Below are 27724 nucleotides of genomic sequence, written 5' to 3' on the forward strand. Positions count from 1 at the left end.
ACAGACGTGTGCTCTACAGAAATAAGCAGATTAGAACAGGCCCGGATATTGGCAGAGTTAGAAATATACCGAATAAGCACGTACACACCTTGTCAGCAGCCACAACATTCCTGGAAGGAGTTGTGTATTAACACAGTGAAGTTAAATGTCTCCCTTTCTCAGCAGCCAAATAACCTGTACCGTGTTTACAGAGCAAGCTACTTTTGCTCCTCCCTGATGCCCAGTGGGACAGATTATCTATGGCTCAGGCTGCAACTGTAGCAGTTCTTCCAGCCAGGCTCTGCCTGTTTGTCCCCGTGCAAGGGTTGTGAGTCATGGGAAAAGGCCCAGCTCCCAGCAGCACCCAGAGCAAGGGACACCTATGACTCCATCAGCACCGCTTTGCAGAACCACTTGGGGAGCTATGCCCTATGTGAGCATGCAAGAGAAATCCTGATGGGCAGACACAAAGACTAAGGCCTGTGAACACTCCAACCTACAAGTATAGTAACGTCTCCTCAAAACACACCTTTCCCTTCCTCTTCAATACTACAATACACACAGCACTAGCAGTACCACCGTAGACACGGCTCCAGGCAACCACCAGCGTTTTCTGCTGCACACCCTCTAACTGTACTCACTCAAGTCAAGGGGCTTCTGTTATGGACACCGTGGGTCAGCTAATAATTTTATGGCCCATATACATGGTTGGAGAGGTTGCACAAAATACTCTTGCCTCTCACTACTAGGCAAACAAGACAAATCCCTTTGTTCTCTTGCCCCAGGGACCAGACAACCAATCTGCCTGGCCCGACCTGTCATTTCTATATCTAATGCAAGTGGAGAAGAGATAGCAAACATAGGGATTTTCCACTAGAGCCCAGCATATCTAAAGCCTTAACACAAGTTTCTAGCACAAGTATCATCAGAAAGGGAGAGTAAACTTAATGAAAAATGATCAACTGAATTGTAATCAGAGGTAAGGGTAATAAAACAGAGTTGCAAGACCCAGGAGTTAAGTTTCACTACAGAATTTTTGTTGCTAAACAAAAACTTGTAAGAATACAATCGCTTTTCCCAAGGAACCACCCTAAAATTCTGTGCCTGGGCACAGAACAGGTTTTTTGCCACCACAAGAGGTGTGAAAGGCAGATGATGAATAGGACGCATGTGCTCTCCATTTCCCTTGATTGAAATACACTAGACAAACTAGTATAACAACCATACCTCCTTCCTGTAAACATGACTTCAGGATACTTCTCTAGCATACAGCTGTGATCCCAACACAGACCCATTAACTTTTCCATCAGGAAATTCTCAGGCAGTCACTTCCAATCAGCAAGAAAGAATGCTATCAGCGACAACTTCATATCTGCCAGCCCACATTAAGGCCAATAAACAACCAGTTTCCTCTCAACAACAACAACCCCCTTTTATCATGGCGTGGATACCTTCACCAACCCTTCAGGATCCACTGCAGGGGGAAAAATAGGCAGAGATAACCAGAAAGCAGCTTTTCAAGCCAAAATACCCTCCCCTCAGAACCTGGGGGTTGTGGTAATCTCCTTTTTGAAATGCTAATGTCATTACAACCATAGCAGCAGAAGACAAGCGGTGGGGCCTGAGGGGCCTGGGTGACAGAGCCTCTGCTGTGCCCTTACACAGATGATTTAAACTGGGCCTTTTGTAACTCTCCTTCTCAAAGCTCCCTGCCCGGCATCATGCTTGACAGGAGCTGCAGCTGCCATCCGACCCTCCCGAGGAGCAGGGGTGCAAAGATCAACCTGATGAATTCATGCGTGCGGGGCTGGGGCTGGCGGCTGCAGCCTTGTGTTCTCCAAAAGAGTATGCCAGGACAAAGATAGGCTCAGGGAAGACTTGAAAAAAGACAAAGCTGTTCTCTTGCTACCGCTAAAAAACAATTGCACAACAGTAAAAATCATTACAACTGGTCATTAAACTGGGCACAACAGATATCAGTATAGGAGAGCACAGCTCAAAGAAACTAATCAAGATAAATACATCTATCCTTAACACGACAGGAAGCAGCTCAGCCTCAGGAAGGAATCCCTCCCATGGAGAAAGCTACTCCAAAGGGACAGAGAGCAGTCTGGAACTAGCAACTGGAACTAGCTGTTGTGGGGAGATCAGAGACCAGACTGGGCACCACAAGTTTCATCCTGCCACCACATGCTGTGTAACAACTGACAGACGGTTACCAGAGGGCTTTCGATTTGTTTTCAATTCTGTGTTCAGTTTTCATTGCCTCCGATACCAGTCAGGGAATCAACAGGGAAAATAAACTTCAAGTAATGATTCTGTTGTAAATACTACAGGATTTACTGCAGTAGTGTTTCCTGCAACTTGCCATTTCCTACCATCTCCCAGGGAACCTCCCACTACAAGAGAAAAAGCAGACCATCACCACAATGGTTGAGAAGTAAATCAAGCTAAGTTTTACACCAGGTGAAATAACTGGGAAAGCAAATTACAGACTGAAACATTTGCCACTCACAAACACTGCTGCATTTACAGCAATTCCCACTTCACCATGAGATTGGATGAAGCTACTCTAACACCACAGTCAAAGCCAGTCAAAGGAGGCGATTGTCCTGCTCTGCTCTGCACTGGTGTGGCCTCACCTTGAGTCCTGTGTGCAGTTTTGGGCACCACAATATAAAGAAGACACCAAGCTATTAGAGAGCATCCAAAGGAGGGCAGCAAGGATGGTGAAGGGTCTAGAAGGGAAGCTTATGAGAAGCAGCTGAGGTCACTCGATCTGTTCAGCCTGGAGAAGACTGAGGGGAGACCTCATGAGGTCACCAACCCCATGAGGGGAAGCATAGGGGCAAGTATCGATCTCTTCACTCTCAGGAGTGACAGGACTTGAGGAAATGGCATGAAGCTGAGTTAGGGGAGATTTAGGTTGGATATCAGGAAGAAGTTTTTCACCCAGAGGGGTGGTTGGGCACTGGAACAGGCTCCCCAGGGAAGTGGTCACAGCACCAAGCCTGTCTGAGTTCACAATGTGTTTGGACAATGAATGCTCTCAGGCACATGGTGTAACTCTTGAGGTGTCCTGTGCAGGACCAGGAGTCGGACTCAATGATCTTGATGGGTCCCTCCCAACTCAGCATATTCTATGATTCCATGAAATAATATATAATAGCCCCAAATCCCTCTGCTGGAAAAGAAACCTTACAAGTTCATTCATCCCACTGCTGCGTAGGTGTTTGAATTCCTACCTATAGAGAAGTAGCTGCATTTAATGAGGAGGCCAGCCTCTACTGCTACAGAAAGAAGAAAGGTGACAGACCACTCTGGAAAAAGAGATGTGTTTGATTTCATTTGTGCAGGGTGCACACTGGCAAGTAGCTTTGAAATGCTGGTTTCAGTGGCAACATTTTAAAAAGAAAACCACAAAAGCTCCAGTTCTGCAGGCACTCTCCCTTGGTGCTACTAGCTAACCAAAGTCAGGAGAAAAATTTCCTCCATATGAAGCAACTAATTAAGTCAAGAGTTCAGCGGATGGAAACAGACTTAATGATAAGATGCTTCCCTGCTGTCAGAGGATGTAGAACAGACATTCATTTTCATCCTCTCAAATCTCTCCATGGCAGCTGATGCAGGCAAGCACGAAACACTCCTGACCTGCCACAGACAAGTGGCCAGAGGTATGCAGTAAAACAGTTAGAGATTTGCTCACCTTGACTGCTGTCAGAGAATGAATCTTGTCACAATATCCCTAATTAGCAGCTTGCATCAGTCCCTTTTTGTTCTACTAACAGCAAGAATCAAGGATGTTAAAAGCAGCCCTACCTGTGTACCACATGACATGCTGCAATGTCCCATTTCCCCCCACACTGTCACACCACTGCCTACCCAAGGACTCAGCTCATACACAGGATCACCTCATGACTGAAAAGATCTGGTTAAAGTGGAACCAAACATACCAAGGCAATATTGACAGGAAAAATAAAGAAAAAAAAAGGAAAAAACAAAACACAAAAACAGTGCTCTGAAAAGTGCTCCAACCCTGAGGAGTCTCCACAGCTGGAGGCATGTGCCAAGAGGTAGTCAGTTCTCCAGAGTGTTAAGAGAGGGCAGAACTCACAGGAGCTAACCTCTTTCAGCACAGCATCCACACTGCACCTCCAGTGTGTTCGCCCACTAGAGGCATGGCCTTATGCCAGCAGACAAGAATCTGGCCCCCACTGCACACACCTCCTCTCCCACACAGCAAAAGTGCACCAACACTGCCTGACTGCTAGTCTTGTGTTCTGCCTCTGTTTGTTTCACTTCTGCTCCAGTGACAAAATTGAACAAGAATCCTGTGCCAATAGAGAGCTCAGCTCTCCCAGCACTGTATATTTCCTCCAAGTATTCCAAAAGTGGATTTTAGCTCACTAAACGATATGGAAGAAACAGTTACCATCAAAGCACAACTGTCAACTTAAAGATAACATTCTGAGAAGTAAATGCAAATAAAGAGACAAAGTAGGAAGGCTCAAAGGTCAACCCTACTTTGGGCTAATGGCAACAACATTTGCAGCAAGACTAGTTTGTTGGGAACAGCAAAGAAGCAGAGGACTAAAACAATAAAATTGGAAAAACAAACTTACCACCCTTCATGGGTTTCACTAAGACTTGTACTCAGAGGCAAAGTCATCACAGTTTGTGACTATGTTCAGATTTTTCAGCTTAGATATCAAAAATTAATAGTTTCCGCTTTTGAGAGAAAAGTGACAGTTGAACCTAAACACTCATATCGTAAAGCTTTTATCTTTTCTTAGTATCTTATAAACTAAGTCAATTACACCCAAGAAAGTGTTTACAATGAAACCTGAACATTGTTCTCCAGGAGCATTCAACTGTTACTTTTGCTAGGGAAAGCAAAAGGAGTGACAAAAGGGAAGTGCTAGCTTTAGGATAATATATAGCATTAAGTTACTTTACACACTTTGCCTGTGCAAAAGAGAAGTAAAGATGTGCTGCAGCATAATGCATGGCTCAGCTCAACTCTTACAGTACTAGTCCTTTTCAAGAAGCACATCAGAAGACCTAAAACTTGAACTACTGGAGGCAGGTTACACAACAGGGGCATCCCTGGGGCTCCGAGTTTCAGAGATCGCTCTTCTGAAGATATAAGTGGAGTGGGCCCATAGAAACTGCTATATCAGCAGTTGTGAGTTTTGTATGACACACCAGAAGCACATTCCTAAAGGCCTCTGCAGCATCAGCTATGTTTCCCAGAGATAAATCTCCTGGATGTTGATGGTCCAGAATAAAGGCAGCATCAGAATTCCCTAACCCACTATAATATAATTTCATTCCACACATACAGTGACAGACAGACCCCACCATCAGCAAGGAGTGTCGACAAGGGTCAGGCAGCTTTAATAGGCTTATCTTCTTTACAAAAAGGATTCTCTAGAGTGGGTGAAACAGACAAATGAAGGATGGGGGAAGAGTAAAGCAGCTTTTAACTATAAAACCAAATACAAACTAAGAAAAGCTGAACTTTGAGAAAGTCAGATACTACTCTACACATGGCAGCAATTTCCACTTGAAATTCCTCCCTATATCTTCTTTCACACACAACTGCTATATGGTTTTCCACAGTTTCTCACTCCTCAGATCACAATCCATGACATTAGAGCACTTATAGGCAGGCACAGCCAGTATTCCAGTAACTGGCATCTTCACCTTGTTCTGCTTCTGCCTTCAGATTTCTGCATTGAAGCGTCAGGCCCTGGAAGGAACACACGCTTTTTAACCCTCTAGTTCTTAAACTCTGTCAGTGTCTCACTAGTCAGTCCTGTAGCATATAGAAAAGCCTCAAAACCTTGATGTTGTAAAGGCATCCTCCTGCATTAAGATACTCTTACCTAACCCTTAAAAAATAAATACACAAATATAGATATTTTACTAGAGTCCTCCCTCCCAAGGCCATACTATTCTCAATCATTGTAATCTGCTTGCATAACTAAAACACTACCTTCTTTTAGGATTTGCACTTAACCACCAAGCCACTAATTGGCTTTTTAAACCACCAGGATATTTTTCACAACTCCACCTCTGGAAACATTCACCCTCCTGTTTTACTGCACTCCCATCCCCCTGCTCTCCTTTCCAGAACATTATTCTCTACTGATCCTCATTCACCTTCAATCTATTCTATCACCTTCTTACAAATCTCCATTTGCATCTAGTCCTTTTCTATGCCTGCCGAGTCTCCAGACAGATCCTTTAAGATATTGTAGTTCTACCTAAAACAGAAAAACTTCACCTGTTGTCTCATCAGCTGACACCTCTGCTGAAAAAGCAGAAGAAAAAAAAGTTGCCTAAACAACAAAATTGGTAAGATCACAAAATGGTTTTATTCTCTTTCTGATGGACAGGTTTATGACTGCCTATGGGTTTGTCTGACACAACATTCTTTATACACCTTGTTGTCTTTCTCAGGACATAAAAAAATATTCTTTCTAGCCAGAAAAGCAGCAACAGCCTCTGACTTTCCAGTTATGACACTGCATATGTCAAGGCTTACCCTGTTCCTTCCCTGTCTGTGACTGTGGCTGAGAACTCAAAACAACATCCAGTAGAGGTGCTTATCTCACTACACCGCAAGGTAACATTTTTCAAATAAGACATACTTCTCCCTTTACTGACAAACAAAATATGTATCTCAAAAGCGGCAGCAATGTTTGTTTCTGCTCTCAAACAAGAAAGATTTCTCCCAATTCAATTAAGATGACTGGCTAGACCTAAAATGCTGAGCCCACAGGATTTCAAGATGCTCTTTTTTTACCCTACTGTTCAATTCTTTGGCTTCTGCTGCCACTGAAATGCTTCTTACTATGCCGAGGGGATAAACACACCCTTCCATTCACAGCATGGCCCTATAGAGAAGGAACACAGGAGGCATCTCCATCCAGCACCAGCCATGCCAAGGTACACAAAGCAATGAGGGACCACCCCCACAACCTCTAGAGACTAGACAGTCTTCTCAGCACAGGAACTCCAGAAGTTCCTCTCCCCCTTACATAATAAAAAGATCACTGTACTAGGCTGGGCCAAAAGCTCATCTTATTCTTCAACAGTTTAGCAACAAGTCCCCTCTAGCTCAATCCACCTAGCACATCCTATAACTCATCTAAGCAGCCCCATACCTAAGGGGTTACTTCCAAACCCTTCAACAACATTTGGAAGCAAGCAATTCAACAGTCCTCCAACTCCAGTAAAACACTTTGCAGAGGTAGAGCCTCAGGGGAATTTCTGAGATAAACACTCCCCAGAGGTTTCAGTTCATTAAAAGGAAAATGTGTTTTTAGATGCAGATCAGCACACACAGATAACCAGGTACAACCTCTTGAGACAAAGCCATAATCCTATCACTGGGTTCCAATTACTCTCACAAAGGTACAAACATTTCTGAGCTTGCTGTTCAAGTGCCTTTAGTATCCTATCTTTACTCCTGACAATCAGCAGCTTGCTATGAGCAGTGTTTTAGCAATCCTCATGGAGACACAGATTGATGGGTTTAACACAGAGCCTTGACAGATTCAGCAACAAAAGCTGAAGACTCAACAGCCTACAGCTTTCTACCTTGCCCTACCACTTGTTTCTTCCTTATCACCCATGTCAGATTATCCATATCCACAGCTTTACACACCACATACCAGCTATTCCAGCAGCATTCACCCCAGGCTAAAGTTTGCCACAGTTCCAGAGCAGATTTACTTCTTGCTCTGCCATCCCTGCTGCAGAATCAGTAACAGTTGGCAGCATAAACACCACACTGCTTGTGGTGCTACAGCTAAACATAAGGGCTGGAGAAGCAATGGCAGACATGGGTTAGACAGACAAAAAACATTCCACATATCCTAAAAACAATGTTTCAGTAGCAATGGTAACCAACGTAAAATTCAAAAGAGACAGAAGTAGGAAAGGAATTGTCAAATGGCACAAGGTGATAGCAAGCAAACTTTCTTCTATCACACTGCCAGGACTTTTCCCATGATATGAGGAAGAAACTCAAACTCTTCCCAAATGATTGGCTCAAGCAGATAAAGAAGGACTCGGTGATAGAAGGAAGCTGAATAAGAAGACAGAGAAGTTTGCATCTTCAACCTTGCAGGCAGCAGTCAAAGGACACCAGGACAGTGATGAGTCAGAACCTGCACTGTAGTTCACAAGTAATTTCTCTCAAAGAACAAATGCTGTTCAGCACCCCTCCTGCTTCCCTGTACAATGAAGTTCCTACCAATTTCCATCGTTCTCATTTTAAACCAAGAAGCTAAGGTGAATTGGACCAGACAACTCTTGAGTTTTTTCCAAAAACAGCTATTTTCCTGCTAGCAACCATGGCCAAGAATTGAAAGCCCCTTAATACTATATGTGTGTGATACCACTCTTCTCAGGAGTAAAATTCAGACATTGGATAAAAGTTGATGATTCAGAGGATTCCATCAGCTCTTAACTCCCACTTTCTAAAGACCAAAATTTGGTAGGTGGTAAAATTTCTCTCTCACACCTTTAAATTCCTCATTATGAATCCATTCCCCTCAGACTTTGTTCCTAAATTCATTTTTTTTTTTTTTTAGGAGAAGGGAAAGTTCAGACTGAACAGATCAAATTTCAGAGTTTAACAGAGATCTACAGAAAATTTTATATATTTAGAACAGATAAGGAAGCCAAATAAGCTTCCCAACTCCTTCCAAAGTGTTATTTATCCATAACATGCACACTAGAAAGATTTTGGACTTTTTCTGAGCACATGAAACAACAAGCAGGAGTATACAATGGAAAAGATCAAGATTCGTGGTCTGTGATGAGATGTTCACTTTTCTTGATTAAAGGAAAAAAAGATTTTTTTGCCTCAGCCTGTCCTGCCTGTCCTCTCAACACTCTATTGGCCCTTAAAACTCTCACAAGCAGCATCTCCCTCTCCACTTTAATGAAACATTTATTCTGATTTCTTGTTTTCTTGAATCATTTGAAGTTAAACGCTATAGAAGGCACAGGGATCCCTTCAAGCACAGTGAAACATATGAAGTTGATCTCCCTCTCAAACTGAAAGCAGCCATCTTTCCCAAATACAAGGGTCAAAAACGGCAATGGGACATAGGGATGAATCTCAGTCTATCCAACACAACAAGAATTATAATGGGAATCCTAGCTCACAGATGCTTATATTAACCAGTAAAATAGCACACTCATTTCTCACAGTACAGCAGTGAAGTTTACTCACATGCAGGTCCTTTGGATTTTCTGAGCCAATCTAGGAGAGACAAAAGGAAAATTCAGGATTATTATTAAGCTATCATGGTTTAAACCAGCAGTTAGTTAAACATCACAAAGCTTTAATTCATCCTTCAACTACTAGAACTGGTTAAAATTAAACAAGTTACATGGCTTCTTGAGATCCTTATTATTCTCTTCAAGGCAGTTACTTAAATAACACTGCATGGATCAGTGTGGCAGCAGTGTGAATATTATTATTTGGATAGTCTAATTCTAGACCTGTCTATATCTGCTTCCTAGCCACCTTTGTGGCCTGGCCATTATTCCACAGCTCCTCACCATGCTCTTCCATACCACTCTGCTCTTACTAAGCTCTCCAAAGGGACTGGAAAGAGGAATTGCACCTGAAAATGCTCCTCCTTCCCTCCATGGAGAACAGCATGCTGCTTTGGGTTGACCCTGTAATTTCTCAAAACCCACACTTACATGAAGCATACAGGTTAGAATCAGGATCACCTATTCATGCATGACACCCTCCACATTTCTGTCTGGCCATCCAATGCTATAGTGTCCTTGTTTTCATGACCATTGAATTCACCCCTAGCTGCATTAATGCCTTCCTTTCAGCCGCATAATCAGAGACAAAGAAAACCTCTGCTTTGCACAGATTCCCAGAGAATAGGAACAAGTCTGAATCTGCTCAAAGACTGGAGTGCATTCTAACAAGCTGTTCTAAGCAATGCAAACAAATACCAGCGATATCCAAGAGCTTCTGTGCAGAATAACCTTGGCACTGAAAAGACCTTACAACAGCAAGCAGCAGATTGCCTGCATTTGCATCAGAGACAACACACAGGAATGAAGTTGTTTCACTTTATTCAAGCTCAGTTTATGACTTCCATGGCAATCCTAAAAATTAAAGAGCTAACTTTATAGCATTTCACAAGTGCAGTCAACAAAAATCAGGCTGTGTCTAAATCTAAATGGACTTAGATTCCCTGAGCCCGCATTACTGTTAATTTTCAAAGGTTAATGTTTAAAATCTCCCCTTTATGGGTATTGATATTTGCTTAATTCAGGATGTTTAGTACTTTTACCAACACATTTACTTGCATTTCCTAGGACCACGTGGTGCTATTATCAATAATGAAAGGCCCAACTTATGTTTTGATAGGTTTCTGACAGCGCTAGTTATGCATCCAAGAAATATTACACCATTTGGAACATAAATCATATGAAGCTTTCAGAGTATTTTAGAGACTATATGTTAAAATTTAATGAACAACTTCATCTGATCCACTGTCACTCTTCCAAAAATAGCCTGGCCAGACATTCATCTCATTGTGGATGCGATATAAACACAAGGCCTTTGAGAGCTTGGGGATAACCTTAAGAGACAGAAACAGGAGGAAGGGGGGGGAGGGGATTTTTAAAAAAAAATTACAGCAACAAAGAAAGAATGGAGAAGCATTATCTGTAGAAATGCAGACAAAAAGGTTGTCATTGCTCCTCTCCAGCACTTAAAAATTCCCCATCTCTATCTACTAAGCATCCTGGCTGTTAGCTACATTCCAGATGAACCCTCAAAGAAAACAGAAGAGACAGAGGAAGATCTAAGTCTCAGTATTATTGAAGAGCTTTCCAAGTCTCCTTGCCTTGTCACTCCATTATTTCCCCCAAGTAATCTTGGAGAACTTGCCAGATAGGGAAAAAAGGTACAACAGTGATAAAGCTAAAAAATATTTCTGAACAACACAAGTTTCCACAAATCCTCTTCTGGCATAGCTTCACTGCTTGCCCATCACCAGATGCTGCATTTGTTTTGTGTTAAAATATGTGCAGCGGTTATTTTTATATTTGTGGCTATCTTCCCATGAAGAGGGAGCAGTTTCCCCAAATTCTGCAGTGTGCTTAGTGACTAAGTAACTTATCATATTTGTCTCATGGCACTCGAGGATATTAGGATAGACTGCTTGAGACAAAGTGTTGAGGATTTTTCTTAAATATCCATGCATAAATAAAATCAATTCATTACCAGAGGACAGAGCAAATGCTTGCTGACTGAAAATGAGTCTGCCCTCCGCATTAAGCACATGGCAAAGAGAACACATTCCTGCTCAGATCATGAATATATCTCTACGTTTCCTGGAACTCAAGCAAAATTACTGCAATACAATATACCTCATATGGTTTTATATTATAGGAATCACAAGCTCTGCTTTCTCACTCAGAGCTGAGCCAGCCACTGTCTCCATGCTTGTCTGTCTTTTTATGAGAACATTCTTCAGCTTTTGTAGCAATTGTGAGCATGTCACATTGGCCCCACATTCAAGATAAGCATTACTGCCAAGAGATTTAATACAATATCTTGCTTCATGTTAACATCGCTTTGCTCTGCTTGCTCTGAATGACTTTGCTATGTAAAGTAATAAAGTGAGGACGGCGAGGTGGCTGGGGGACAAAGATGAGGGAAAGATGATTTTCCAAGCACCTCAACAGTACTCTTTGTTTCTCCATCTGGCTCTGTGCTCCTCAGCTGACTTGCTCATTAATGTTACTCATGGCTGGCGTGCTCTGCAGGTGCAGCTCCCCAGACTCATGACGCATCGCTGAGCACCCCTGTCCCTCCCAGCAACTAGCAGTTGGGTTGCTACCTCCCAGTCTCAGAAAACCCATAGGTGGAAGCGCTCCTCAGCAAGCCCTTCCCCAGGATTTTTGACCTTGTATTTCTTGCTCTCTGCTATGATCCTGGCCCCCCCTCCATTTTCTCACTTCCCCTGGAAGAAGTGGTTTGTGCCTAGCCACTATAATCCTATTTAGCTGATGATCTGCCTTCATCAGTTCACCACAGCTGGTCTCAGATTCTGAAGCAAAAAGAACACAGAAAGGGAAACAATGAAGAACCACTCTTGGGTCTTCTGACATGCTTAACTAGTGCTTTTGTAATGTGACTGGATGCCTCAAAAATTATATTGAAGTATTGTGGCAGCTCTTCCCCATCCACCAGCTGTGTGCAGCACAAGGCATTTGCATACTGACTACAGACTCAGCTGAAGGTGCTGCAGTGTGTAATGGGAGCTTCAGATGGGGAAGGTGCACTCCAGACCCAGGTTGGGAGGCATATCTGATAGGCCTACATCTGAAATGAGGCAGTGACACTATCACCAACAACAGCAAGGCTAGAAAAAAAAAACAAGGACAGACCAGATCCAAAAAGACCTTGTGCCTTTGCTACTCTCAGTAACTGTTTGTGCCAATTTGTCACTCTCAGGTGTGCCACCCCCATTCCGCATTACCTACAAAACCAAAATCAGACCAGTAAGACATACAGGTCTGGGATACCTGATTGCAGCAGCCTGTCCCTTCCAACTCAAAGAGCCAGAAATACTAAAAGGAAATCAACAACTCGTCCAGCAGTTTTCAGCACCAGCAGACTTTTCCTTACAGGATCACCTCAACAGTAAGTGCATCTGGCAGCTGATGTTTATTCTGCTCTAGCACACAGAGGCCAATTCAATCTTCACTAATGCTGAGGAGTGTTGGTCATGCAACCTTTTCAGGTGCCATGATATGTCAGATAAATAGGACTTTTTAAAGTTATGTCAAGAACTGAGGTTTCCTTTTAAAAAGCAAGCTATTGTTCCACGTTGCAACAGCTGCGGAAGTCAAATCTATGTGCCTTTTTGTGACTAACCTCCTTCAAAGCTCTGTGCAAGAGCACACAAAGTTATTCCTTCCATCTCATGCCACCTATGACCAGGCATCTCTATACAGACAAAGAATAGATAATGGCTGGTCTGAGGAAAAGAAGACATACTTCAGGGTATGCTGGGTAAACAAGCACATACTTCATATCATGTATTACCTTCCAAGCATCCAGTATATTTTCTTCTTTCACTCATTTCTAAAAGGCAGATCCCTCATCTCTGATGACATATCATCCCATTCCAGTGCTATTTACACTATTCACAACACTTAGCCATCACAGAAACATCAAGAATTTAGAAAGGGGAGAGGGAAAACTTAAGCTGAAAAGAGGATCCAAATGAGGGATGCAGGTAGCAGGTGCTGAGGTGTCAGAAGACAACACACAAGGAAACATTGAACAGATTCATAAGCTGCGCAAAGAGCTGAAGACAGTCTCTGCTTCTATTACTTCACGTGAGCAGTTGCTACAGGGCACACAGATAACACTGTCTACATGAGAATCTCATCAACCAAAATATGGCCCATGCTCTTTAGATGGTCCAAGTGCCCCCAGCTGCAGTGAAGGCATGAGAACAGAAGGGGAAAAAAGCCATAGGAATCAAAACTACAGGATAAAGGACAAGCACTTCACTAATATGCAAGACTTGTTCAGTTCAGACATTGCGCTCTGCTTAACAAGTAGCGATGGAATTTTTTCCTGTGAGTACTGAGAGGTGTGTACAAATGCATCAACCATCACTAGCTTTCCCATAACAATATAAGGCCAGCCTCATACTTATACATCTCCCTGTCCCTGAAGCATTTACAAAGGTTTCACTTACCCGTGGCCTGTGCTTCCAAGATAAAGGTACCAAAGACAATTAGCAGACGAAACAACCCATGGTTAGTCAAGGCAAGAGACGATCCTGTGCTGCTCTTTGGTGCTACCATTCCATGGCACATCTTTTACCCACCAAAATTTCTTTTTAAAAAAAATCTGAAGGATCTGGTTGATCAGGAACACCTTGGTCTACAAAAAACAAAGACAAAGCAAGAAACAGTTAAGTGTTGAGTCAAACACCTATAACCCTGGAGAGGGAAAGGGGAAATTTAGAAAAAAAAAAGCAACCTTTTACATGTTCTAGCACTTAGGAATCTTACCAAGTATTCACAGTTCACAAGGTAACATGAGCAGAAAAGGCAATCTTCTACACAGGAAATACTAAAAGGAGCTGCATTATAGATATGAGACCACAACTTTTCACTTACCCGCTAATGTTTCAGATGTGAAGACTGCCTACCCCAGCAGTAGAAAGCTTTTCCTTTCCAGACAGCCCCAGAGGACATAGCATCTGGAGGATTTGTCTCAAAGTATCTTCAAGAGAGCCAGTCTCCCACCACTTTTCAGAAGGTCTCCAAGACACAGCAAACTGTACTAGACAGCTAGGATAAATAAATCAAATCCTTCTTCAGCCACCTGGAGAGGCACAGCAAACCTGACAACCAGCCAGCAGGCAAACATACACTTATGAGGAGGAATGTAAAACAACTGGCAAACCTCAGGTATAATGTTCTGACAGTACAGAGCACAGCAATTAAAATTGCAGGATATGACACTGCTCATACCTGAGGACTGAGGGATTCACCAATAGACTAGAAGACACTGTCACAGCAAAACCAGACTCATACACAAAGCACAGCTGGGAAATACAGAAAGCACAAAACTGAAGCCTTATTTTTAATTAAGACCCAGCCAAACACATATTCCACCAACCTATGGTTTTAACCTGCATGACCTCCAATGATAACTTTGGACCTGGATGAATAACAGTGCCATGCATAAATCCAAAACTAATAACATTGAGAGTAACAATCTGTGTGTACTGAAGGGGAGCACTGGTATAAAGACAACTGTGTGAATAATGGAGTAAAAAACCAACCAAACAAAAAACTAAATCAACCAACAAAATAAAACCAACCAAAAAAACCTCACTTGGAGACGCATTTCAACACTTTATCATGCTATTCCTTACACATCTAAAGCTCCCAGGTGAAAACAAATTTGTAGATATTAATGTTTTTTTACACTTGACAACAGGAATAACTTAGTTTTGAGGGAAACCCCATTCAGCCACAGCTTCTTCACATAAATGAATATTCATACTGAAGGGGGATTAGGTTTTTTATTTGGCCAAGTTTCCCAAAGAAATTCAAAACTGTTGGATAACTCCAAACAGATTTGAGAAGTGCAGAAGATTCCTACCCTGTAAGAATGGATGGGACACCTGCATTGGCACTCCTGCTACTGGGGAAGGCAGTATGACTTTCAGATCCTTAAGTACTTCTGAGATGAAAGCAATAAACCAGCACTGACCAGAGAAACACATACTTAAACAGCCATAACTCACATTTCCAATTACTCAGGCAAAACAGTAGCTGCATTATGGGAGGGAATATGAAGACTTGCCATTAAATCTGGTAGTCATCCTAGTGCAAAGAGGGTTTTTCCTTAGTTCCATGTCACTACTATGCTCATATTTACTTCACAAAAGGGTTATCTTTAAAATTTGGATCTTTCAAGTTAATTAGTCTCTATCAAAGAAGAATTCTTTTTCTGCGTACATCCCGCCTTGAAATGTCATTTCAAGATGATATTTAAAGTGTCATGTGGCAAGTCTGGAGCTACTGCTACAATAAACTCTGTGTCTACCCCTTTTGTTTCTTGCTTCATTTGGAGGGTGAAGGAGAGAAGTGAATATATCCCACTCTGCCTGTAGTACAGCCTATAGATTTCTCACGTCTTCCATGGATAAGGAGCCACTGCTTTGTTCACCAAACCCCCACCATGCAGAATGGAATAACAATGCTTTCACTTACCTGCTAGAATTCCTTCAGCAACAATTAGACCATGGAATGAAGAAATACTCCATGGGAAGAAAGCTATGCCAGTTAATCTGTACATCTGGCCCCTTCTCTCAAGTCAGATTTCTCGCAGGGAATTTAAGCTCATATTCAACTGGAAGAAGCCAGCATCTGGCCTATACTCCAGGTCAACAGATGGCTGCTTGCTTCCAAGAGTCACTGCTCAACACAGAATTACAGCTCTGACAAAGCAATCCACCATCTTCAACAAATGCTCTTCTGATTAGATCAAGACAGGTCTGTCCTCCCCATTCCAAAATAACAAAGCCTCATTAATACAACCAACTCTGAAAGTCCTGCTAAGACCCTCCCTGCCCTTGGACCAGTGCATGCCAGGTGACATATCAGCGGCCAGAAGGAGAGGTAGGGAAGAGGGCATGCAATTGTCACAGAATTTGCTGAATCACCTGAGGTGTCCTACCCTGCCCCAGAAGCATTTTCCTCTCCCAAAGACTGCACCTGGAAGTCAGCAGTCCAGTTCTGGTCTCTGAACAGCAAACAAGTTAGAGATAACTAAAACAAGAATATTTTCTGATGGAATCAATTATTGCATATTCTCAATTCACTAATAGATTGCTCCAAAGCATAGCACTGCTCCTCTCCTTTCTTCTAAAATCAGCCATGGTTTCCACATCTCTTTTCAGCTACCAAATCACTCAAATCCCAGGTTATGAGGGATCCTCTCTGCCAGAAGCCTGGGGCTGCCCCACCAGAAATGCTGTAAATTGCTGCTGCTATGCCTATAGTAATATCCCACTAAGCTGATTTAGTTCAGTGTGGGATTTGAAGGAGACACAAGGGTAGCTGGCCCATTCAGTGGACAACAGCATGGATAAATCCCGCAGAATTGTTATGAGACAAAGGGGCACAGGTACTGCTTTTAAGGATCCTCCCTTAGTCTTCAGCCAAGTTATAGAACTTGTTCCCAGCCTTGACTGTTCCTTGGCAAAATTAGAAGATGAAAGAGATTCTGACTAGATAAGAAAGTATCCTTTCTTCCCAGAGAAGAGCTGGTGGTTTGGAAGCTATTTAGACAGACATTCAATTCTCTGATAATTGACTGTTGTTTTAGCACATTCCTTATACCTGCAGCTCAGGGGGAAGCAGCTTTCATAACAACTCTTCAGGCCTCCACCGCCAGAAGTTAACTGGAGTGCACTCTAGAGCACACACATTGTCAGAGACATACTTTTGGGGACAGAGCTTAATAATTCATGGGCTCATGTGAATCAAAGCGATTCCCTGTGTACACACAGCATTAAGGAATGGGCTGATTTTTGCAAGAAACAATGAGGCAGAAGCTGACAGTAAGTAGCACAAATATGCAGAGCAAGAACATTTCAGACCTATCTCACATGCCGCAGCCTGTGCTGAAGGGTTATTCGATGATTAAGTTTAAACAGAGATGTTTTCAAAGACAATATTTAGTATAGCCAGCAGTTCCCATAAATAGAGTAAGGAGGGGAGAAGAGATTCTTCTCTGTTAAAAGTACATTAGTCAATAAAGGTGATGGGTTTTTTGCTTTCTTTTTAATGTGAACCTTGAAAAACACCTACTAAATATGGATAAGACAATAAACCATCTATACCCACACAGGCAATAGCCACACACCCTGAGAGCAGGGGATGCTATGAATGAGGAAAAAAGTACCCATTGCTCCCAGGTTACAGCCATCCCCAGCTCATTCTTTCCTTCAAGTCTTGACATCAAGGAAATTTCACAGTGATGCTTCAGCATGAGTCCCCCTTGCTGCACTGCCAGCTCTGCTTCCACAACAAGCAGTAGTTTGCTTCTACATTTAGCCTCTGAAACAGGCATCAGCTTCCACTGAAGCCATGCAGGTCAGACTTCTTGCTTGCTCTTAAACCACAATCAGCCCTTTCCAAAGATGACGCACTCATGTATGGTAGGAGCTTTCTCTAAGCTAAGCTGTTTGGAGACCTTTGCCACTTATCTTCCAGACCTTCAGAAGCTGCCAACTCAAATCCCTTGATTTAAGATCCCTTCGTAAGCATGCATAAATTTTCACAGGACTATGACTTAATTTTCTTATTTTTCTTATTTTGTCAGAGCAGGACTCCTAGGTCCCCATGAAAAAGCGCTCTTTGAAGCTCGGGACATGAAAGAGAACCAGAAACTGGTCAGTCTGAGGCTCTCTAATGCTCAAGATTCCTGGCACAGCTATATCCTGTGTCACTGTTGCTGGAAAACAGGCCTTCAACCTGAATTCTTCAAAGTTTATTTAGGGAAGTGTTCAGTATGTTTGGAATGCCACTGGCTTGCTTCTAAATACCATACTTGGAACTTACCAGAAGAAAATTAGTTATCCTCATGCACAGCAGAAATCTCTATTTTATCCACATAGTTTTTCCCCTCACAGAATTATACTCATGAATTGTTTGCTAACTCTTGAATGCACACAGCAAAGATCTTAGCAGTGGCATGAGTGATGGGTGTGCACAGCACACCTTTTGAAAAGCTAAGCATTGTTCTCACCTCATGGTCCCGCTGAAAGTGGAATCTAATGTAAGCAATGTGGTTCAGAGGATTTACCCTTCACCCTTAGTTGCTGGTTTTGTTGTATTCTTATTTTGTTTGCTTTCAAAGAGCAGTCAAGCTTCAAAACAAAAAAAGTCATCTTCTTGGTTGCTAAATTAAAAAATCCAGAAAAATCAACTCCAACTGCCAGCAGACAAAAGAAATCCCTAATTCTACTTACTTTCTGTAGTTAAACCAGTTTAATTGAAAGCTTTTAAAAACAGAATTGTATTTAACATTTTTTGGTTAGTGTCACAGTTCAATTACACTGTTCAGTTAAACTAGGCAGAAAGATAAAAACCAAAGCCCTTGAAGTTACCTGCAAGCAGTTCAGAAAAATCTTAATAATCTGACTTTTCAGCACAGCCAACTCTCAATTATTCAGGATAATAGGAAAAGGTGAAAGAGGAAAAGAGGAAATAAGGAAAGCCAAATAACATGTAACACTCCCCACACCCTGTCCAGTAACCAGATGATGTGCTTAGTAGCTTTATTTTACACCTTCATATTTGAATTACAAAAAGGCAGATTTCTGCATAGCACAGTCACAGCATTAAGCAGAGGGCTGAACTGCAAATATTCCCTGCTACAGAGAAGAATCACTAGGAAAGACTGAGCTGCTTATTCTGGACATTGGAATCAGCACACATTCTCTTGCAAACAACCCCATTGCAACATGAAGTGGAACCTGAATAGTTGGGTTTCCTTCCTCATTCCCTAACTGTGCCAAGGGTTTGGCCTATGACCTGCAAATTCAGCTGTTTCTTTCACATAAATGTCTTGCTTTAGCTTTTACCTCCTCTCTCTCATGAAGGTTTCTGCAATGCTTCTTTAAAAAAAAAAATTTAAAAAACAAACAAACCCCAAACAAACAAAAAAACCGACAAAAAAAACCCAAACAAAAAAACCCCAAAATTAAAACAACAAATTGTTGGTGATGCTGAACTCCTGTTTTCAGGAAGGAACATTAGAGTTTGCTCAGAAAGAAGCTTAGTGGACAGGCTAAAATCTGAAATTCCATTTTAATCTCTGATAAATAGCATGTACCTAACTCTCCACAGCCTCACTAAGGCATACTCAAGCTTTAAGCCAGGGAACTGGATTTTTCCCTACTGGATAACTAGTCCCTTACAACTGGGAAAGACACACCAACGTTTCTACCTCAAGTGAATAAACCCACAAGATCCACCAATTTGCATAGCTTATTACCCAGCTTCCACTTCTCTATCCTTCCTATCACAGTCTAAAGTACCATTTGCACCCAGATCATGCTTTTGCACCTCTCCCTTGCTTGCCTCCTTATCTCACTTGACACTCCTCAGAAACTCATCCTGAGGTCAGCCAAGCATATTTTTCTGTGGGCTAAAGGCAGGGAGCACTTCCTTCCTCCATTTATTCCTCTTCCATGCTAGCAGTTGGGGGAAAGCCTTTGTACAGATATCTGAGCTTCTTCCCTGCTGCAGCCCAAAGAGAAATGGACAGCAGGCTCACTAGTATTCCTGAGCAGACCAAACAAGCTTCAACTCCAACCATCACCTTAGAGGTAAGTAAGAAGGAAGGAACAGACATGCAAGGCATGCAAGGAAGAGGTGCAAGGTTGCCAAGGGGAAGAGGGGTGGTATTCAGTACCTTTCTCTGTCCACTGCAGGATGGAAATGCTCAAGTCAGTTGTGGATTAACAACTGACAAGCAGGGCTCATCACTCATACTTTTAGAAACAGAATCAGAGGCAAGTCTCAGTCTTTTAATGATCCTTCCCCATTTCCATCTACTGTGGTTGTCATGCCAGGTCTGACACCATCAAGAAGATACTTGAATTTTATGATTTAAAAAAAAGGGCAATTTCCCTTGTCTCGGTAAGCCCAAGAAAAAGCCCTAAATACCATTAGCTCCCCAGATTTTAAGAAGTTTCCTTTAAATTCATGGATTTTCACTGGAAACTTATCTTCCTCTTTCCAAGTAAAACAGAAAAAGAGATCAAAATCCAACTGTCCTTCCAAATAAGGAAGGAGAAGCTAGTTATGGGCAGGCTGTGAACTTCCAAGAACCAGGAGGAAACAAAACAGAGCCGCAGAAGAGCAGTGGGGAAAGTTACACAGGTTAATGCACGCAACTTCAACACACAGCAGATTTCTGTACTCTTGCCTATAGAAGGAGGGTCATGTCACCAGTGAATGACGAGAAAACAGTTATTAAAAAAACCTGCTGGATCTGCTTTAAAGGATTTTTATTTTAAACATACTGTCATTTATGCAATCTATGGAAGAAAGTAGAGACTGGGGTATTGTGGAGAATACATCTCACAATCTTTCCCAGTTTTGTTTTTGGGTGAGTTTTTGTTGTTTGGGTTTTTTTTTCAAACAACTTTATTTGGAAAAGTATTCCCTTTGGAAACTATTGTTTCAGCATTTTCCTCCTGCCACACTGCATCAGAAAAGCTAGGTTTCATACTTTCAGCTTTAATGAGTACAATAGCACATTTACAGAGGACCATATGCACAAAATGTTCCAGAATGCTTTCCAAAAATAATAAGTACTGTCAGTTTTCTTTTTCAGGAAAGTGAAACTGCTTCAAGGAAGGAGAATAAGGAAAAGCCGTGCAAAGGTACAACCTCTTGAAACCACATCCAAGCTTGAAATGTTACTTTCAGTAACAGGGTTCACAAAGCAGCCCTGGATTGGTAAGGTCACTTGTGTATCTAGGGTGCTTTTCTCCTTTACGTAGCTGTGTTCATCCGGTTCAGAGTATGTCCCACAAGGCCCATGTACAGTAAAGGCTTATTTTATAATCCCTCACTACCAGAACATGCTTCTCCCCTTCCTTACCACGTGTTGTGCTTTCATTTCAACTAATGTGGCTAAAAGCATCAGTCTGCTATACATGCAGCTGCAATACCACCAGGCAGCACAGCCATTTGAAGAGGACATCCATTTGGAAGTTGTCTTCCTATCAAATGCCAGTCTGACATTTAAATAAGCAACTATACTAGAAGATGGAGAAACCCTTACATTTATTCCTAAAAACACAGATGTGAGATACAACTCTAGTTTAAAATTATCACATTTCCCAGATATTAAAACATCTACTCACCCACTTTCAAGAAGTGATGACAAATGTGGTACAGTACTTGTTATTTGCATCCCAGCTTATATAGGAAGTTCTTTGCAAGAGATATGTTGTAATATCAGAGCATTCCAGGCTAACAAATCCTGTCGGCACAAAGGTCTTTTCAAAGATAAATCCATAACACAAAAAAAACTCTGAAAAATAAGTCCTCTGAAAACTTCATCTTCCAACAAAACAGATTATTGCCCAAACTGAGAAAGTTAAAAAGCACAGTTTCAAAATCTGGTTCTGACTTGAGGATTGCATTTGGGATTCTAACACAGCAGAGAATTACTTCAATAGATCTCAATTAGAAGGGAATAAAAGGGCAGGCCTTCAAAAGGTCTCAGCATCATGGCTCAGTTTTGTATCTATTAGCTCACTACTTCCCTTTACTTTTGTTTTTTAGTAGCTGCAAAGTTGTTAGATTTTATTTTCGCTTTTTCTACTTAGGATGGACTGTGCTAATGGCACAGATGCACACAGATTGCCACAAACACTCACAGTGGCAGAGACCCATCACAGTGGTAGTGGGCACGTTTCACTCCACAGAGCCATATCCCTCTTGCAAGTGCACAACTGAGAAAGGAAGATTTTTGTATTCCCATTCAAGCCCCTTGCAGCTGAAGCTGCAGCACGACTAGCACACTGCCTGCACACAGACCTGCTCCCGTGGGGCTGCGGTCCAGGGCGGCTGCAGAAGGTGTCCCAGGCAGGATCCCCAACTGGGCACTCTTATCAGCAGCAGGCACACCAACACTCAACCTGAGGATTTCTGACTCCAGGCAAGGTGACATAAATTAATCTCAAAAGTCAATACTCCAGGGCCAAGAGAAGAAGGGGTGGGGAACAGGAGCCTGCACAGTTTGCTTTCTATTAAATCACTCTTGCAATTACCAGCTCAGAGAGAGCACATATCACTATGCAGAAGACCCTCACAGTCTTTTTCACTCTAACTGGCTTCCCTCAACAGGCTATGCCTTATTATGATTTTCTAACAAGGGATCAGTTACAATGAGCAATGCCTGAGAGTAACTGCTCGTCCAACAGCTCTTGGCACCTTGTTTATATAGTAGCAATGGTTCCTCAGCCTTTACTGACCTACGCTCTAGTCTGCCTCTTGTACATCAGCATCTTCACTTTGCAGAGCCAGCTGGGGTTGAGGCCTGCCCCTCCACCACCCAAGCACTTACAGGCTGTGCTGCTACCTTGGCTGAAGGATGATTCCTTTCTCTTAGACAGTGCCATCCTGCTGCTCCCATGCCCACTCCATAGCTAACCATCCCCTCCACGATGCTAATGCATCTTTCAGGAGCTTCTTGGGGAAACTGAATCCTTGCACCAGGATAGCTCTGGGGCCAGTGGAAGGAGCAGCTGGGGAAAGGTAACAAACTCCTAGCTGAGTTTTGCTGCCAAAGCCCTAAGTGTGCGAAACCCCTCTCTGACTCAAATGAGCAGTCTAACATGCTGGACCCAAGAAGTTACACAGGCTTCTTGCTCCTAAAACCAGCTCCATTTTCAATCTACATTAAAATGTGAAAGAAATAATGTACTATGCATAAAGATGCTCTAAATCATGACTTCAGTATTCTGGTTTCCATGCAGATTAAAAGCCAAAAAGCCAGGTGAGAGTGCTCCACCATAGCCAAAAGTAACACAGGTTTGCTTAGTTAGAGGAAGTCAAATGAAAACAAAGCTGAAAGAGGAGAAAAGGTTACACAAAGCACAACAGCAAAAGTCAGCACATTGCTCTGGCAGTAAATCTTACAGTTTTGTGCAACAGGGAGAAAGACTACTAAGTGGTGCTGCACCAGGCAAGAATCACACACATGCCAATGCTAGGTCAGAAGGAAATATACCCAGAAGTCAGAGCATATAGGTTAATAACCTTCTACCTCACACTTTAGCTTTTTTGCTAGACCACCCAGGACTGCAGAAGCATAGCTAGGCTTTGTCCAATCTGCCTTAAAACTCTAGGGGAAAACCCTTCCAAAGATCAGATTCCCCCCTGATACTTACATGTGCAAAGATAAATCCTGGAAAAAGCCACAGACAATGTCTCTTTACCACTGGGTCCAGAACCTAGAGGTAAAGCATCCTGTTGGCAACCTGGGCAGTTGCCTCCCTGCCTGTTGTCCCTCCGCCAAGCACACCACTACCAGGTGCTGCCTTTCTCCTGGCTCTTGTCATAGTTCTCCACCCTGAATGGGCCAGCTGCCAGGCAAGCAACCATGAAACACAAGTAAGAAGGGGAATAAAGTGTCTTCACTGGATTTCTGCCCCCTTTTTTTTTTTTAACTTGTCCATACTTGTATGGGCATACATCTATTCAAATGTCAATAGGCTGGGCACATGACCACAAAGGATAGCACACATGCTTCCCCAGATACCTCTTCTCCATGTTCCTCTTACACACATAGCTGAAAAGTGGAAGATCCTTTCCAATCCCTCTAAAAAGTGCATTTTAGAGCAGGCATATATAACTCTACTATCTGAGGGTAGGAAATAAGGATGTCAAGCCACTAGCAGCTAAGTGAACAGTATGTCCACTTGAGAAACAGGTCACTCTGCTTTTCTTGGGGGTTTGATGTGTCTCCAAGCACCCTCCATGAGTACACTTCAGCCATAAAACTATTTGCCGAGAAAAAACATCCTAACACAGAATTCCCAGTGACCTCTACTCAGTCTCACGGGAAAAGCACAGCAACTCCAGTTTCAACTGCCTTTAAAGGAAGACTGATTCTATTATTATTTTTTTCCAGACATCTTGCAAATAAGTTTGAAGGTCCTGCGACAGCCAGTAATCCTCAAGCAATTTCCTGTCTCTGAAAACAAGGTTCCCTCAGACTGAATTGATTAAATAAAGGTTATTAGAATTAGTGTAAAGCAAGCTAGTTTAAAAGTCAGCCTCTTCATGTTTTCACCTGTTACACAGTGCTCCAAGCAGCAGCACAGAGATCAGCTACAAGAGCTTAGAGGGTAAGGAAATTAATATGCAAGACCCACCAAACAGCAAGAAGATGATTTAAAACTACTTTCAACAGCAGAGGATTTTCATGTTTGTTTAATCTATTTTCAAGAGTGTTTCTCAAAGGAAATGCACGCTTTTTTACTGTACTCTAAAGATTAGATTTGTTTTCTCCATTTTATCAATCTGACATGCAATTTAGTCATTCAAGAGTCAGCAGTGGTTCTCACCAAAGCTGTTTTCCATTCGCCTCTGCAGTTCAAGATTTTGCTGCAAAACAACTGGGTAAATCCACTTGCACCATCTTTCAACGTTACCAATTTCCTTTTCCTCTAAAGCCAAACATTTTAAATAAAAACCATACAGAGATAAGTTAGTTCCTACAAATGCTACATGTATATGGAGGAACACAAACAGCCAGACATCAGAATGAGAAACTTGCTCAACAATTCCCTGTCATCTCTTGAACAGACAAGAGGAAGTAACAGGAAAATAATGACACTGGTGCAACTGTTTAAAAGACACAGAGCAACCATTTAAATTAAGGCATGCTTTACAAATAAAAACCCCTGTATATTGCAGAAAGGTCTAAACATAAACATCAGACTAGCAACTATCTCATATGCACACATTAACTGAGCTTCTCATTCTTATTCATAAGAAAAAAACCCACATTATGCAGAGTTTTCAGAAAGGGTCCCTGCACAGAAACTGACAAAGAATTTTTTCTAATAACTTCACTAAATGCAGGGAAACAACTGTTGAAAAAAACCCAAACAACAAAACACCAGATATAATCTGTAGCTCCACCTATAAAGTTCAGGGAAAGATTGTATTGTGTCACATACACTGGCTGTAATCAGAGGAGTTGGTGGTCTGTCACTTGCAGCTATCCAGACTTCCATCAGCATCTTTTAAAAAGCCACTTACAAGCTTCATTTTGTGAAAAGCATACCCTCTGCCTGCTTTTAAACACATTCTAACTCACCTAAGACTGCTTTTCTGGGTAAGCTGAACATGACATTTAACAGATGTAAGCAACAGTTGGCTCTGGACAACAAACTATTGCCTCCCTTTGCACTTCAGGATCTGCACTCCTCCTGAAGCAAGAGTCACTCTTTCACACACAGGAAGTGGGGGGAGGACAAAGAGAAGCCTGCATTGTAGAACATCACGAGTTCCATTTATTAGGCTCCACAGGACTTTTCAGGGCACATTTTGAGGAAATCATTCTCCTTACAGCATACTATAGAGCACAATAGCTATCAGAAGCCCGTTCTCCAACACTCATATCCCCCTTCCCTGGCCTCTAGCAAGTGTCACAGCCTCCACCTCCTTTTCCAGCCTCCCCACCACCTCTGAGTTCCACTCCTCAGAAGTGCTTGAGTAGAGATGCTGGAAATCACTGCAAAGGTTGCTTCACACCACCCTTGCAAATGGAAAGAAATTCCAGTGAAATGCTACTACAAGTCCTTTTGAAAGGTAGGATCATCTGCCGGTGCAGACAGACCAACAATATACTCCTGAGCAACCAAGGCTAAGTTTCATCATCTCTGCCAAGCACAGCCATACTTTATTTACAAAGGCATCAACAGTCTTCACAGGTGCCTTGCAGACAAATCCAATATGAAAAACTTAATTATATTTAGGTTACATTTGCTATTAAACAGGTGTAAAAAAGCAGGACTTTCAGTTCTTTGAAGACAAATTGCCATTGATAAATTTTTATTTCTAACCAAAGAAAACTGTTGGGTTTTGTCACTACACCAACAGCATGTTTCAATCTCAGAAATCATAACAAAAAGTTACTCTTCCCAAAAAGACAAAGGCTCTCAAGAGAACTTACAGGTACACCCTCAACACCACCATCATCAGGGGAACACTTCCTTGCAAACACTGCAAGTACTTCCACCTGCAAGGAGAAACACAGTGCAGCTGGTGGTCTGAAGCATCAACAGTTGCATGATGCCCAACTCGAAATTTTTGCTTGCTTTCTTTTCTAGGGAAATAATCCTGACTTTTTAACTGCAAGAAGGACTCCTGATTTGATGGACATGAAGAAATGCAGAAAGAGGAAAGAACCAGCCTTGTGAGGGCTGTATCATTTCAGTGCACAATAACACTCAATCCCCACTGCACATTCCTGAGAGCAGCTATAGAGCTCACCTACAAACCAATTATCAAGAAAAGGCAACATGTAGAGGAATTCCAATTCACTTCTACTACAAGTGTTCACCCAGGCCTACATACAAAATGCAAAAGGTTCGAGACTGATGAATTAAGATCAATCATAGTAACATGAGAGACACTGCAACAAAAGAAAGATGCAGAACCTACAATGAGACTCACTTTGCAGAAGCCTAAAAAAAAGTTGAGACTGGAACAGGGGACATGCTACATTACTGCCTTAATTTCATCAATACCGGGAGGGTCTGGTTCATGGAATTAGCTACAGTTAAGGGTTGAAACTATTTTTTAGATACTAAGAAGATTAACACAAGGTCTGCAAACACCTTCATTTCAAGACACAAAAAGGAACCCTTTGCTTCTTCAGTCAATAAATTATTAAACCCCCATTTCCTAGATAGCATTTTTTTCCTCCACGTTTTTAAGTTAAGAAAATGTATGAGGGGAAAAAGGGTATCAGGAATGAACAAGTCTTGAAGAACTTCAGAGAACTTATTAACATAATCAACATTTCTTTTTAAAACCACACCCGAACTGTAGGCGGCTTTGTATAGGTGACTTGCATAAGAAATCATTTATCAACAATCAAACTAGAGCTTCAGAAGCCTTCTGGAAGGGTGTCGGCTTACCATCAACTTGATAATCCAATTATTTTGGCTTGAGAAATGTCAGGCCTATCCCCAGCAATGTTTGTCTTAGTCTCCTCACCTACAAGTAGCCAGTAGACTTTAGGCAAGCCAAGCCTGCTATTTCACTAGAATCAAGCTGGAGAAGACTAGTCTTTAAATAGCATAGACGTGGGCAGTAAAGGCTGCAGCTACCACAGGTCTATCTGGTCTGTTTTCCTGCAGTTGAATGCTGACACATTTTCTGAAATAAATGACAGCCACATGCTTTCTTACAGCAGGCTCTCATTGCCTTACATGGAAAACAATTCTTGTCAGACACAGCAAAGGTTAGATCAGATTTTAGTTGTGGGATCTTTTAATGCTGTGCAATAAAAAGTCCACTGATCTCATGCTGCTTCCTCCTCTGCTGAATTCTTCTTCCTCATCCCCCTCACTCAATGAAAGTCTCTTGGCTGAAACGT

The 27724-nt window shown here is 42.1% G+C and overlaps 1 protein-coding gene across 4 annotated transcripts in view; it reads right to left on the reverse strand.

Annotated features, from left to right (window-relative positions):
- SUSD6 (sushi domain containing 6) overlaps positions 1–27724 on the reverse strand; it is a 106102-nt gene that overhangs the window by 38847 nt on the left and 39531 nt on the right. For 2 of the 4 annotated variants that reach the window (XM_027707860.1, XM_027707866.1), the window contains exons 3-4: positions 13755–13936; positions 9233–9262 (exon numbers count right to left, since the gene is read on the reverse strand). In XM_027707860.1, coding sequence (XP_027563661.1) covers positions 9233–9262; positions 13755–13875 — 151 coding nt within the window. In that variant the 5' untranslated portion in view covers positions 13876–13936. Of the gene's footprint in view, positions 1–9232; positions 9263–13754; positions 13937–23498; positions 23522–27724 lie in introns of those variants that run through there. The other 2 variants (XM_027707872.1, XM_027707879.1) reach the window with 2 other exon arrangements.

The sequence above is a fragment of the Neopelma chrysocephalum genome, unplaced genomic scaffold (assembly GCF_003984885.1).
Source record: "Neopelma chrysocephalum unplaced genomic scaffold, ASM398488v2 Primary Assembly neopelma1_24, whole genome shotgun sequence".
NCBI lineage: Eukaryota > Metazoa > Chordata > Aves > Passeriformes > Pipridae > Neopelma > Neopelma chrysocephalum.